This window comes from Podarcis erhardii, assembly GCF_964252035.2.
Source record: "Podarcis erhardii genome assembly, chromosome: 15".
NCBI classification, from domain to species: domain Eukaryota; kingdom Metazoa; phylum Chordata; class Lepidosauria; order Squamata; family Lacertidae; genus Podarcis; species Podarcis erhardii.
This window is the reverse complement of record NC_138505.1, coordinates 24,773,134-24,788,466: the sequence shown is the minus strand read 5'-3', so window position 1 is coordinate 24,788,466 and position 15,333 is coordinate 24,773,134. Positions and strand designations below refer to the sequence as shown.

Below are 15,333 nucleotides of genomic sequence, written 5' to 3'. Positions count from 1 at the left end.
GCGCAAAGCTATTTGGATTGAAATATTTCCTTTTCACTTAGTCTGAAATGGGTTCGGGTTGCTGCTGTGTGTATGTTTTAATGACCTTCCACCAGCACCTTTCTCTTTCGGTCCGACAAACTCTCGCTCACTCATTCCTTGTCAAGCGCAGCTCAGTCACTCTCGGTCACTAAGCGCAAGTTTTTAGGCAAGAAGGGGGGAAAAAAGAACCAGTTTGGTTTTTTTCCTGAGGAAACAACAACAAAAAGTATTTATTGATTACAAAGGTCAGAAGCGGAGTCACCCGCCAGAGGGACCTGCCCAATCCGGGGAGATTCTTGGGTCTTGGCGGTGATGCAGAACTGTCCGACCTACTCGGATAGCACCAAAGCGCCAGTGTCCGGCATAGAAGAAGCGGGGGGGGGGGGAGAGAGAGATAGAAAGAGAAAGAGACGGGGAAGGGGTGACATGGCAGTGTCCTGAATCGCCCCAGCCCATCGGACGAGAAAGACGCGATGCCCAAGTGCTATCGCTGGAGAGGGGCACCTCGCCGTCGGAAGTCCCAGGTTGCGCGCAGGCGCCTCTTCCAAAAGCGCGCTTCTCGCTTTGCTGCCTGCCGGCTCGTGGAGCTGAAAGCCGCCCTTGCCGCCGCCATCAGACGGGACTGGAGAGCTCGGAGTAGCCGTCTGAGCGGCTGCCTCGCTCTCCTCCTCCTCGCCTCTTTCTTCACACCTTGGTGCCCAAGGAGGGCAGCTCAGACTTCTGGGTCTGCCCACTGAGGGTGGAGGAGACCGAGCCGGCCTGGGCGCGCAGGGCCCGGCGCAGGCCGAGCAGGAGGAGACACTGGGCGCGGAAGCGGCTGTCGAAGAAGGCGTAGAGGAAAGGGTTGAGGCAGCTGTTGATGTAAGCCAGGCAGGTGGCGTAGGGGTGCAGGCGAGGGATGAGTTCGAGCCAGGAGCAGGGCAGGTGCAGCACCCCCACCCAGTAGAGCACGTAGAGGTTCTTGAGCAGGTGGAAAGGGAACCAGCAGGCGGCGAAGACGGCCACCAGGGTGACGATGATGCGCAGCAGGCGGCGGCGCTGGCGGCCCTCCTCCTTGCGCACGTGCTGCTGGAAGTGGCGGCTGACGGTGGCGCCGATGCAGCAGTAGCAGAGCGTCATGAGCAGCAGCGGCAGCACGAAGCCCAGCGCCGTCGTGGAAAGGCTCAGCGCCGCCATCCAGTATTCTTTTTCCCGCGGGCTGGACGCCACGCTGCTGAAATCCATGTCGCACTCGACGGCGGCCTCAGCAGCCATAGCTGCAGCAGCGGCATCGGCATCAGCAGCAGAGGCGTTGCCGTCGGTCTGGTGGGGTGGAAGGCGCGTACGCGTGTTGCGCAGCAAGAGCGCGGGCAGCGCTAAGAGCCCGGCCAGCAGCCAGACGGCGACCAGCGAGAGCAGCGTGGAGGTGCGCGGGCGCGCCGAGGCGGGCCGCCCGACGGAGCGGGGCAGGGCGTGCACGATGGCCAGGTAGCGCTCGAAGCTGAGGCAGCCCAGGCAGAAGGCGGACGCGAACATGTTGAGCAGCACCAGGTAGCTGCTCAGCTTGCACAGCGCCGAGCCGAAGGGCCAGTGGAAGCGCAGCGCCGTGTAGGCGGCCCAGAGGGGCAGCGTCACCACGAAAGCGAGGTCGGCGAGCGCCAGGTTGCCGATGTACGTGTCCGCCGAGCGCCGCTTCGCCGGCGGACCGCGCCACACGGTGAAGATCACCAGGCCGTTCCCCGACAGGCCCAGGACGAAGACCAGCATGTAGAGGACGGGCAGCAGCGAGAAGGAGACCTCCCAGTCCGTCTCGGCCTCTTCCCAGGCACACTGCAGCTGCAGGAAGCTGTCGTTCCAGGCCCCCGACGGCCCCTCCTCATACTCGTACTGGTCCCCCAACAGCGGGTAGTCGAGAGGCTGCTGGTGGCTCTCCATGGCGCAGGCAGCCCATCGACCGGACAGCAGGCGCGAAGGGTCTCGTCTTCCGACGGCTGGCACCAGCGGCTTTCTCCTCCGACAGCTGTCCTCTGGCTAGGGAAAGCTATTAAAGAGCGGCGGGGTGGGCGGGCATAGGAGGAGGAGGAGGGGGGTGGCTTGAGGAGACACCGCCCTCTCGCTGCGCGCCCGCCGGGACAGAGCCAGCCCCTCCCGTCGGGGTTTGAGCGAGTAGTGGGTAGACGGAGCCAGTCTGGGATTTTGCGATAAGTTTTTGCTTGCCTGCTTCGCCAGGGACAGCCAGCACATCAGCCCCAGCGAAAGGATTTGCTGGGAGGGACGGCAGCCGTCCATCAGAGCCTCTTCTCCCAGGTGACAGGTCCTTTATGGGGGGAAATGCCCCTATCCATCTTGCCTCTCTTACCGTTGAAGGAAGCTGCCTTACAGCGAGTCAGGCAGGTTGGTCTATCTAGTATTTTGTAAGCCTTGACTGGCACTGGGTTTCAGGTGAGGAGTCTTCCCGGCCCTACCTGGGGATGCCCAGGACTGAGCCCCAGGACCGTTTCTATGCAAGGCAGGTGTTCTGACCCTGAGCTACAGCTTCCCCTTAAAATGAAGCAAGATCCCACAGTCACCATAGGATTAAAGGCTAGGAAACTGCCTTCAAACAAGTCAAACTGCTGGTCCATCTAGCTTAGTACTGTTGGCACTGACTGGCAGCAGCTATCCAACAGGGAGTCTCTCTCCCAGCGCTACTTAGAGATCTGGGGGATAAGGCAGCCCCTCCAATGTTCCTATGGCAATTTATGGGACAAACCTCCCTTTCCAGCTGCTTTGAGATAGGTGCGCACTCTTGGACACAGTTCACATTCATTTTAGCAAGGAAGCCTTCCTGGATCCTGACCCTTGTCCATTGGTGAGGCGGGGGGTCTGCTTGGGGAGGTTTCTACATTGGGCAACAAAGTGTGCATCTGGGCGCTGAACTGCCTCGTTGCCATTGCTGCCCCCTCCCCCTTCCCCAAAGAAAGAAGACGATTCAGCGTCGGAATAAGAGAAGCTGCTGTTTTGTTTTCCCTGGCCTTCATGTGGGAATATTCCAGACCGGATGCTTTGCCAGGGGAGCGCAATGGGTGCTCAGAGGCTCCAGCTTCCCATGAGAAAAAACCACCAGAGATTGCAAACCCTTCTCTTTCTCTCTCACTTGCAAAAAAGCAGCAGTCCGAATGCTTTTCATCAGCATCATAAGGATGTGCTCACAGTGATGCACAGCTGCGGGCTTCAGAATGGTGTGCAGGCACATGGGCACACCAGAGAGGAGTACTGGGGGTTCTCCTCCCCAATGCCCATTGCTATGCTCATCACCCCAGATGGATAGGGTGACAGGGAGACGTTGCTCTCTCTTTTGAGATGTTGCTCTCTCTTTTGGGAAGTCAGGAGCTTCCCAAACTCAGATTATGGATAGCGGTACATGCACAATAAGGCTCTGTTTGCACCATTCCAGTTTGTATTTTGAGCTACATGGGAATACAGGAAGCTGTTTATACTGAGAGGGACAACTGGTCCATCTAGTTATGTACTGTCTACACTGACTGGCAGCAGCTCTCCAGGGTTTCAAGCAGGGGACAATCCCAATTTATACTCCCCCCCCCCCACTCTCATGGGTTCCCAAGCAGCAAACAGATACACAATTTAAAAACAAAGTTGGGGAAAAGAATCTAAAACGGATGTAAACATTCTAAAAATATATTAAAATTAAAAGCAATTGCCGTTAAAAGCATCCTTCTAGCCAATGATCTCGAGGTATTCTTCAGCTACCAAATGCACTTGGATAAACAGGAATGTTTTCAAATTCCTCCTGAGAATGGAGGCAGGCACATCTCACTAGGGAGGGCGTCTGATCAGTTTACAGTTTACAAGTTAAAAATTAAAATGCTCAATGAAACAACCGCATGATAAAAGGATAGCAATTAAACCAGTTACAACAGCAATTAAAATTGTTGTTGTTACAGTTTATTTATGTACTGCTTTCAGGCCAAAAAGCCCACAAAGCAGTGAATAGCATATGAAAACATCAACAAATACCACCCCCCCCAAAAAAAAAATTACTAAAGAAAATGAAATGGTACAAAATTTTGGTACAAATTGTACAAATGGTACAAAAAATATTTTGCAGCTGCTATCATTAAGAGTCTCTTCCTTTAAATTCCTAGGAGTTTTTCTCAGTGAAGACCTTACTTGGAAAATCAATACAACCCAGGTGGTTAAGAAAGTTCAACAGAGACCCCATCTCCTCAGAGTATTGCAAAGAATGATGTCAATTAACATTTGATGATCTCCTTCTACCAGTCAAGAATAGAAAGTGTCCTTTCATACTGCATCACGGTGTGGTATGCTGGTTTGACATCACTGATAGGAAGTGCCTACAGAGGGTGGTGAATACAGCACAAGATATTATGGGCTGTCTGTGAACCAACAGGATAAAGAACAGCTTCTATACGTGGGCTGTTGGGCTGCTGAATGAAAAGATAACAACAGGGCAACTGACTTTCGGGTTTGGTGAGTGTGCGAGGGGAGTTAAGACTAAGAGAGCTGAGTGGGGGGTGCTCTTGTAATCTCACTGCATACAAGTTGTACAAGTGACAATAAAGTATTTCAAAATAAAGTATTTCAATTAAACAGCTGCTCAACCCTAACTTTCTCCCTGATGTGCCGGTTATTCTGACAGTGCTGAATGCTGGAGGCCCATTTATTATCCTGGCCTTGTTTTTCCTGTCTGTAAAATGGGAATAACCACGAGTTTCCAGAGCGGGTTTTGGTGAGTTCAACGGTTGAAGGCAAAGACTTTGCATTTTATTTTTGTATGAAGGAGCAAGCAATCATGGGGGGGGGGGAGACACCACACCTACCTAACTTGGAGACAGACAGTCAGGTTGTGTAACCACAGCAGTGATCCAGAGGAAGAATACCTTAACCGCTGGGAGGACTGCAGAGAGAAGAAAATGCCATGGTGCATCTGCCCCAGCTGCAACAAAACATGTCTTTCCTGTATTGGTCTCTACAGCCACAACAGGCATTGTAACCTTCCAATAGCTTGACTTCACCCCAAAAGCACACTCATCCATTGTCTTCCGACATGTTACAGCCACGAGACACATTTATACTTCCAGATGTCATCAGTCAATATGGTGGGGAGTGGGGCACTTATGTCCTTGTGTCCTATCAACTTAATGCTCCTTGCACCCCCTGCTTTATAACAGGGCTAGGGGTCCAGATCAGGCCTGGGAGCCAGGTCATTTTCTCACCTGCCTGCTGTAGCCCAAATTTGATCACCTGACATCTCAGGTAATTGTGGCCCCTTATCACCTGTGCAGCTTGAGGGCTTCTTGGGCCTGATTAGGGATACAGGCTGGTTCTTCCCACCCTGATGAAAAATTGAATGAATCTATTTTATGAGTCAGGAAGCTGTTTTGAGGCCTGATCCAGGCTTGAATTGTAGGATGTGAACTGAACAAATAGATGCTATCCTGCCAGGATTCCATATGGGCGTTCCAGTGAAGTCTGGTCCATTCTTGCTGTTGCCTTGAGGTTGCCATAGGAACAAACTAGGCTGCCGTGGTCCACCCAGTTCAATACTGTCTGTATTGTCTTGCTGCAGGGGTGTATAGGGTGTTAGGGGAGGGGGTAGAACCTCTAGTAGGGGGCATATTGTGCTCCTTCTGGGGCAATTTGTCCATTTTTTGGTCCTCGCCTTACACTCAGCTCTCACCTGTGGCTCCCAGAAGCTGTCAGCATGCGATGGTGGCCACACCCTGGGAATGGCTTTGATAGGCTGGCTAAACCAGGTGAGGGTAACTGATGGGTCTCAAAACCTTGGTGAGTTGGTGTGGCGTTTGACCATTCTTTGGGGATACATTTGTATTGGGGGAGAGAAAGGGTTAATAGGTTGACCAAAAAGAAAGCCCGGAGGTGGAGCCTACCTGATTTTGAAGCTCAGCCCAGAGGTTTTGACAGTTAATTCAGTTGGTTCTCTTTGAGGGAGGGGGGGAGATAGAGGAGTCAGAGTGAGTTAGAGACAGGACAAGACTGAGAGGGAATAGAGTGACAGTGTTTGGAATACACTCATACCTCGTGTTGCGTTTGCTTCAAGTTGAGCGTTTTCAGGTTGCATCCCACGGCGACCCAGAAGTACCGGAAAGGGTTACTTCCGGGATTCACCGCTCGCACATGCGCAGATGCTCAAAATGATGTCACACACATGCGCAGAAGCAGCGAATTGTGACCCTCACATACGCAGACGTGGGTTGCATTCTGCTCAGGTTGCGAACAGGGCTCTGGAATGGATCCCGTTCGCAACCAGAGGTACCACTGTATATTTTAAAACTTGTTTGTGTTTGAAATAAACTTTAATCTTCATTGTGAACTTTACCTAAGACTCAGTACTTTACTGGGAAGCCCTGCGTTTCCCCCCACAAAATTGGTAGCAGCGGAAGAATAAAGTACAGTGGTACCTCGGGTTACATACGCTTCAGGTTTCACACTAAGCCAAAAATAGTGCTTCAGGTTGAGAACTGTGCTTCAGGATAAGAACAGAAATCGGGCTCTGGCGGCGCGACGGCAGCAGGAGGCCCCATTAGCTACAGTGGTGCTTCAGATTAAGAACAGTTTCAGGTTAAGTACGGACCTCTGGAACGAATTAAGTACTTAACCCGAGGTACACTGTAGTGGTGTACAAGTCAATAGTCTGGGAAACGACCGGGGGCTGTTTTCGAATGCCACAGTTGGCAACTTCCCCTGTGTGCAAAGACATGCTCTGGCGGATGAAACCAATAGTGGGCCCAATGATCAAGAAGATCATTTCTGCATGTGCTGAAGAGGTAAGTGAAGGGCAGATAGGATTCGTCAGCGTGATAAGGTAGCCCATCTAGGAGAAGGAAAACTCTGATCCTAAACCTCCACTGCCTTGTGGGATATCTTCAGGAGAAGAAAAGGCTAAGGACTAAACCCTACACAAATCCAGAGTGGAGTCCCAAAGTTGAGTCACACCTTGTACACCTACCTCCTGCAGCCAAGCTGGTACCAAACATATTGCTCTGCTTTCCTTTGGACCACATCAGCCAGGCCGAGAGGGGGGTCTTGTCATCTGGGCGGCCCAGGACCTCCCTACATGCTGCCCAGGCTTGCGCCCCGGGGAGGTTACCTTGGTGCTCCTAACACAGCGGTTTGATTTCACCCCCAGAAGTGCACTCCATTGTCTCTTGAGATGGATGCCAACAATGTTCTCCAGGATTGCAGGCAAGACTCATTCTCCTACCTGGAGACGCTGCCGTGAATTGAACCTGAGACCTTCTGCATGCAAAGCAGGGGCCCTGCCACTCAACTGCGCACACAGAGACACCATAGGGAGCTGCCTTTTCATTCATTCATTCATTCAGGCTTTATTGGCATAATTTAGACAATAAGATCATAAAGGAGAAAGAAATAAAAATCTATAAAACACTGGTAGTATCAAACTGGTAGTAACCACCATTAAATAAAATTAAGAAATTTTAAATTTGACTTTAAAAATCTCGGCTAAATATTCCGAAACAATCTTAGTAGTTTCAGAAGCTGCCTTCTACTGGCTGTACCTTTTCTTTCTTTCTTTCTTTTTGTGCTGTTTATTTTTATTAAAGATTTTCTTGATTTGCAATGTCTCTCTCTCCTATTTTTTCCTCCCATGTAACTTTTTTACAAATCAGTTTCATTTGTTGAGACATTAGGAAGAAAAGGGGGAAAGAGGTTGGGGTCGGGTGGCGATGTTTCTATTTTACTTACTATATGTGGGGTTTGGTGTCAGCGTTGCTTGTGCATGTTCTTTGTTGTTCACTTGTGTTCCTTTGGTGGTGTGAGAGGTTGGGTGTGGTTGTTCATTTGTGGGTGGCTGTGGTGGTCTTTGTTTTCATGTGTGAGTGGGGTGGGTGGGTGTTTTGGATCAGGTTAGCCAGATTGATTTGTATGCTGTTGGTGGATTATTGTCATTGTCTTGTTGGGCTGTGTATGTGATAAAGAGCAGCCATACCAGGGTGAAGGTGTCTTCTTCTATTTGTCCCCGTGTCAGTTTCAGCTTATTGGTTAATTTTTCTAGTATGGCTGTTTCCCATACTCTTTGGTACCATTGTTGTTGTTTAGTCATTTAGTTGTGTCTGACTCTTCATGACCCCAGGGACCAGAGCACGCCAGGCACTCCTGTCTTCCACTGCCTCCCGCAGTTTGGTCAAACTCATGCTGGTAGCTTCGAGAACACTGTCCAACCATCTCGTCCTCTGTCTTCCCCTTCTCCTTGTGCCCTCAATCTATCCCAACATCAGGGTCTTTTCCAGGGAGTCTTCTCTTCTCATGAGGTGGCCAAAGTACTGGAGCCTCAGCTTCAGGATCTGTCCTTCCAGTGAGCACTCAGGGCTGATATCCTTAAGAATGGATAGGTTTGATCTTCTTGCAGTCCATGGGCTCTCATGAGTCTCCTCCAGCACCATCATTCAAAAGCATCAATTCTTCAGTGATCAGCCTTCTTTATGGTCCAGCTCTCACTTCCATACATCACTACTGGGAAAACCATAGCTTTAACTATACGGACCTTTGTTGGCAAAGTACCATTGGTCCATGCTTACTCCTGACAGGTCTCTCCAGTGTGGCTGTACCTTTTCTTTCTCTAGCTGGAGATGCTGCTGGGGCTTGAACCCGGGGCCTCCTGCATGCAGAGCAGATGCTCTGCCAATGAGCTACTGCCCTTCCCAAACTCTGGGGACTTTTCACAGCCAGATTTGTAACCCTCCCATTTATTCCTGCTCCTTGCACTGCAGCCGAACTTGCATGTGATCCAGCTTCTCTCTAAGGAGGAAAAAAGGCTTAGGTTTTCTCCCTTCTGCAGATCAAACTGCAATTCATGTCCCAAGAAAATGCAAACACACACTCTTGGCAGGCCAGAGATGCTTCAGCCTTGCATTTGTCCAGGGCAGCATAACCTGGCACAAAACAGAGGAGGCTGTATTGTTCTTGTTGATAAACAGTGGGTCGCCCGTTGGATCTGAGACCAGGGAAGGTGGGCAGCCCTGGGGTCTCCTCCAAGACAATTCCTGGAAGGGCTGGCTTGTTTAAAGAAGATAAACAGACGGGCTTTCTGCCACTGAGGCCATCCCACTGAGGTCGTGAGTTCCTCGGATGTTGGGGAGAGCCATTAGAGACAAGGAAAGATGCCGCTTTCACTGCCCAGGACTGGCCTCACACCATCTGAGAGTTCAAGCAAAACAAGAACCCCAGGGGGTTCATCCTGCTTCTCATCCAAAATCCTTCCTTTGGAGCTGAGCCAGGAATGGGGAATATTTTTTGAGCAACCTTCCAGTGGTGGGCAGGGTTGAGGCCAAAGGGGGCAGAGCAGCGAGTGTAAATTTCACCTGTGTGTGACAGGCTGGTTTTTACACAATGTAGGCAGTGCGGGTGGCACTGTGGTATAAACCACTGAGCCTCTTGGGCTTGCCAATTGGAAGGTTGGCGGTTTGAATCCCTGCGATGATGAAATGAGCTCCCGTTGCTCAGTCCCAGCTCCTGCCAACCTAGCAGTTCGAAAGCATGCCAGTGAAAGTAGATGAATAGATACCGCTGCTGCGGAAAGGTAAATGGCATTTCCGTGAACTCTGGTTTCCGTCACTGTTATGTACTGAGTTGAAGAGGATTCAGAATGCAGCAGTCTGATTGGCCCTAGAACAATAGGATTCAGAATGCAGCAGTCTGATTGGTCCTAGAACAATAGGATCCAGAATGCAGCAGTCTGATTGGTCTACAGGAGCCACCCAATCCAGCTCCAGGTGGAGTGGAACTGAATCCGCAACCTGATTGGCCTACAGGAGAATCCCGGAATTAACCAATCACATGGGGCCCATTGTGTAAATAATGTATATAAAGCAGACATTCTTCACCCCCATCGTTCAGTCCAGACACTGAGATCCAGTGCCGAGGGCCTTCTGGCGGTTCCCTCATTGCAAGAAGTGAGGTTACAAGGAACCAGACAGGGCCTTCTCGGTAGTGGCGCCCACCCTGTGGAACACCCTCCCTTCAGATGTGAAGGAAATAAGCAGCTATCCTATCTTTAAAAGACATCTGAAGGCAGCCCTGGTCAGGGAAGTTTTTAATATTTAATGCTGTGCTGTTTTTAACATTTGACTGGGAGCCGCCCAGAGTGGCTGGGGAAACTCAGCCAGATGGGTGGGGTATAAATAATAAATTATTATTATTACATTATTATTATACTTGGTAGATGAGATCATTGTGATGTTCTATTTGACATAATTCCACAAAGGGTCTCCATTTAAGTCTAAGAGAGGGGAAGGGCCTCAATCTGGTTCCCCTGAACGCCTTACCTTTCGACCACCTTAAGGATGGCCTGCTTAAACATCTTTCCCCATTGACTGCCATCTCCTTCATTTTGTTTGAAGGACCCTCCTTTTCTAAGGAGTCACCTGCCCTCCAGCAGATAGCAATCAGAATGATAGCAATCTCCATCACTATCCAGGTGTGAAACCTTTCCTGCCCTCTTCCCCCTGGGCATTTTTGTTTTGTTTTCGAAGCATATAATCTCTGGCAAATACCTGCATGCCATTGACTTCCCCATCCTCCTTTTCAAGAAGGGCCTCCTGGTCTTAATTGATGCCTAGCTGAAGGGAAGGCAGTAATTTCACCAACATTCATTTCCTAGGCAGAAAGTACCGTCCCTTAAGGGCAGAGCAGAGGAGCCATCCGGGAGAGTTACCTGCCGAAGGGGGTGATAGGATGAATGGCAGGTGCCTCCAAAAATGCAGCAGAATCTATTCCAAGAGCCAGTTGTTTTGAATCTAGACCTGGACACATCTGTTATTGATTCTTTGTACCATTTGGAAACTTAATTCCAATATCTTTTAGTGTGCTTTTATTTTAGAAATTCAGCACCAGGCAGCAGCATTATTAGGAACATCCGAAGGTCCCACAGTCGTTGCTAAGCTTTTGGGTGCTTCAGAAGCCTTCTTCATCATGCTGCATGTCCTGAAGTTCTGGAGAACTTTGCTCACTGTTTTGAGAAGATCAGAAGAGCCTTCCTGCTGTATCAGGCCCAAGGCTCATCTAGTCCAGCTTGTAAGGACCACAACCCTCATTAAGAACCCTGATGGATGAAGATAATGGTCCATCTAGACCAGCATCTGCTTCTCTTCTGAGCAGCCCACAAGCAGGACACAAGCACCACAGCCACTCTCCCTACTTGTGATTCCCAGAAACTGGTATTCAGAAGCATATTACCTTCAACAGCAGAGGAGAACATAGACATCATGGCTAGTAGCCATCGATAGCCTTCATTCATCTTTAAAATCCTCTTTTAAAGCCATTTGAGTTGGCGCCGTTTTGATTGCTCCTCACGTAGGTTTTTGTCCTTTGGTGGATTTTGATATTTTCTTAGAAGACCAGCGGAGTGTTGGCAGAGTAGCTAAACTGCAACTAGGATGCCAAATCATGTGCAATACTGACTCTTGAAATCAAAGCAATGTCCAAACAACCTGTTGATATATTCAAAAGCGCCAGAACATACGACCAAATAAGAATATATGCAAATTATTTTCATTCACATGCTTCTCCAAGTATGGGCTTAGTTTTTTTTAGTTGAACATTACAGCTTCTTCCTTAAGCATTCAGAAAAGCTGTGTTTTTCTCTCTTTCCAATACTTGCACTCAGCCTTAGGTCTATTACCCAGCTAGGCCATGCAGTTCCATCTGAGAGGTTTCCACTTTCTCCTTCCAGCAGACTTGTCCTTACTGCTTCTTTGGGAGAACATCAACTTCTGTACTTTTTTCTGTCACATTCACACAGAAATATCATTCCTCTCCTCTATTGCATTTAGAGAGAGTGTTATCTGATACAGTCTCTTCTTCAGTGTTCAGGGAGATGCAGCAGTTACAGTCAAGTCACTCACACACAAAACTACCAACCAATCAATCTTTATTGCGATCAAAGACCAGTCAGTAACACAGAGAACAAAATGGACAATGTAATAAGATGCCAGGGTTGCCATATGTCCTCTTTTTCCAGGACACGTCCTCTTTTTCATGTGTAGGGTCATCATAGAGATCCACAATTAAAAATAGAAGTCGGGAAATGTGTCTTCTTTTTGGCTCTTCAAAACATGGCGACCCTAAAATACCTCCCATGTGACCAGAGTTAACCAATCACACAAGAGTTACTGTGGAACATTCCGGACACACAGTGATGCATTTAAGCATTCCCAAGTTCGGTGAATTAAATCACTATACTCAACACAGGGGGCTCCCATTACTTTCTGGAGAGTTGTGAGTGTTGTACTAGGAGGGTCTGAGGTGCCTAACATCCACCTCTGATGGCACCCAAACTCTGCCCCATGAAGAGTCTTCCTCCCATCTTCTGAATGGGCAAGTTTGAAACTGCACACTACTCTGATCCTAAAAAGGAGTGTGGAACTTGGGAAGCAGCTGATCTGTGTTTCTGAGGGTGGGGAAATGAATAGAAAGGGGTCTTGGATTCAAACACTCCACTAAAAGGTGGTCCCCATTTGTGCTGCCTTTGAAATAAGCACCTCTGCAAGGCATTTGGGGAGACTGTTTGGCAGGACAGAGCCCCAGGCTTGCTGCTGGTAGATCCCCTCCCCTCCTTTATAGGGATCTGATTTCAAAGAGAGTTTGCCCAGGACCATCAGCTGCTTTTCCATCCCCCCCCCCCAGCTGCTTTATGATGCAGAAATGGAGCAGTGAAATTAGCAAAATAGACTCTGGTTACTTGGGATGGTTTTAAGCAGGGTTATCGGCACTGAAGTAACATTTCAAGGCTTAACCAGAGTACAGTGGTACCTCGGGTTAAGTACTTAATTCGTTCTGGAGGTCTGTTCTTAACCTGAAACTGTTCTTAACCTGAGGTACCACTTTAGCTAATGGGGCTTTCCGCTGCTGCCGCGCCGCCAGAGCACGATTTCTGTACTCATCCTGAAGCAAAGTTCTTAACCCGAGGTACTATTTCTGGGTTAGTGGAGTCTGTAACCTGAACCGTCTGTAACCTGAAGCGTATGTAACCTGAGGTACTACTGTATTTTAATTGGTTTACCACATTTATAGCTCAACCTTTTTCTCCAAGGAGCTCAAGGTGGTGTAAATGGTTCTCCACCTCCTCATTTCAATCCCCACAGCAACAACAACCCTGTGAGGCAGGTTAGGCTGAAAGGCAGGTCACTCAGTGAGCTTCATGGCTGAGTGGGAGGATTTGAACCCTGGCCTCCCATGTCCTATTCTGACACACTAACCACTACACCACACTACCTCTCATGGTAATGGTCAGAACCATAGCTTGGACCTCCAGACCAATAAAGTGCTGAGTTTGGACAAAGTTTTTCTTCCTCTTTGCTTACGTATCCCCACTTCGTACATTTAAGTCAGCCTCTGCCAACCAATCTTCTGGCTTCCTGAGGTTTCGGACTATAAGGCCCATCAGCTCCAACCTTGTTAGTGAAATGTATATTTTAGCTCAGCATTCCCAGTAGTAATGTATGGAAGTGAGAGCTGGACCATAAAGAAGGCTGATCGCCGAAGAATTTATGCTTTTGAATTGTGGTGTTGGAGGAGACTCCTGAGAGTCCCATGGACTGCAAGAAGATCAAACCGATCCATTCTGAAGGAAATCAGCCCTGAGTGCTCACTGGAAGGACAGATCGTGAAGCTGAGGCTCCAATACTTTGGCCACCTCATGAGAAGAGAAGACTCCCTGGAAAAGACCCTGATGTTGGGAAAGATGGAGGGCACAAGGAGAAGGGGACAATAGAGGAGGAGATGGTTGGACAGTGTTCTCGAAGCTACCAGCATGAGTTTGACCAAACTGCGGGAGGCAGTGGAAGACAGGAGTGCCTGGCATGCTCTGGTCCATGGGGTCACAAAGAGTCAGACACGACTAAACGACCAAACAACAACATTGTCTGCACTAACTGGCAGCAGCTCTACAGGATTTGGGACAAGGGGTCTTTTCACGCCCTACCTGGACCCTCTTAGGGATTGAGCCCATGAAGTTCTGTATGCAAAGCAGATGTTTTTTCCACTGAGCTATGCCCCTTCCCCACATCTATCAGTGCTTGTCAGTTCATTATAAGAGACATTACAGCTGTTTGAGAGTTAGTGGTGGAGCTAATCCTTTTTCAAAGCCATCCAAATTGGTGGACATCAACTACCTCTCTCTGGAGAAAATGCCAGAGTTTAACCATGTGCTAAGTGAAGAAGTCTTTCCTTTTGTTTGTCTTGGCTCTTCAAACATCAAATGATGTCCCTCTTGGGTTCTGGTATTCCAAGAGAGGGAGAAAAATCTCCCTGTTCACTTTCTAGCAGACAGTAAAAACCAGCCGGCTTTCTGAGAGTGAGGTGCTGATAAAACAGAAGTGATTTCTCCCTTTTTCTTTTCCAAAGAGCTTCATTGTGATAGTCGCCATTCTCCTTAGCCAGTACAGTGGTACCTCGGGTTACAGACGCTTCAGGTTACAAACTCCACTAACCCAGAAGTAGTACCTCAGGTTAAGAACTTTGCTTCAGGATGAGAACAGAAATCGTGTGGCGGCGGCAGCAGGAGGCCCCATTAGCTAAAGTGATACCTCAGGTTAAGAACAGTTTCAGGTTAAGAACGAATTTAGTTCTTAACCAGAGGTACCACTGTACATTGCTAAGGAGATCCAGTTCCTTATGTTTTTTTCAATGGATTTTTTTTTTTTTATGATTGCACAAACGTTTCCAATTCTAGGTTGTATGCAGACTCCTAGATATTCAACTGGACTAACTTTCCATGGATTAAAAAAGAAAAATCCTCTCCCCCAAATCTTTATCTATCAAAACAGGTAACAAACAAGAGATAAACATAAAATAATTAAAACATCCAATGCACTGATATAGGATGGAAGACTTCTGGCTTGACAGCAGTATACAAGTAAAAAGGAACTAGACCGCAAGCTCAACAGCAGTCTGGTGAAGCAGCGAAAAAGTTAATGCATATCTAGGCAACGTTGACAGAAGTACAGTGGTACCTCAGGTTAAGTACTTAATTCATTCCGGAGGTCCCTTTTTTAACCTGAAACTGTTCTTAACCTGAAGCACCACTTTAGCTAATGGGGCCTCCCGCTGCCGCCGCATCGCTGGAGCCCGATTTCAGTTCTCATCCTGAAACAAAGTTCTTAACCTGAAGCACTATTTCTGGGTTAGCAGAGTGTGTAACCTGAAGCGTATGTAACCTGAAGCCTATGTAATCCGAGGTACCACTGTAGAGTGTCCAGATCAAGGAGAATAATAGTATCACTCTATTCTGCCTTGGTCAGACCCCCACCTGGAGTCCTGTGTCCAATTCTG

At 48.7% G+C, this 15,333-nt stretch overlaps 1 protein-coding gene across 1 annotated transcript; it reads right to left on the bottom strand.

Moving 5' to 3' along the window:
- Positions 1-216: 216 nt before the first annotated feature.
- Positions 217-2,060, bottom strand: LOC309330833 (apelin receptor-like). The gene has a single exon (XM_081842721.1). The coding sequence runs from the start codon at positions 1,933-1,935 to the stop codon at positions 706-708; it is 1,230 nt and encodes a 409-aa protein (XP_081698847.1). The 5' UTR covers positions 1,936-2,060; the 3' UTR covers positions 217-705.
- Positions 2,061-15,333: the final 13,273 nt, after the last annotated feature.

What these genes read in the sequence shown, in the direction of transcription:
- LOC309330833 (XM_081842721.1), bottom strand. Translation starts at nt 1,935, where the DNA reads ATGGAGAGCCACCAGCAGCCTCTCGACTACCCGCTGTTGGGGGACCAG.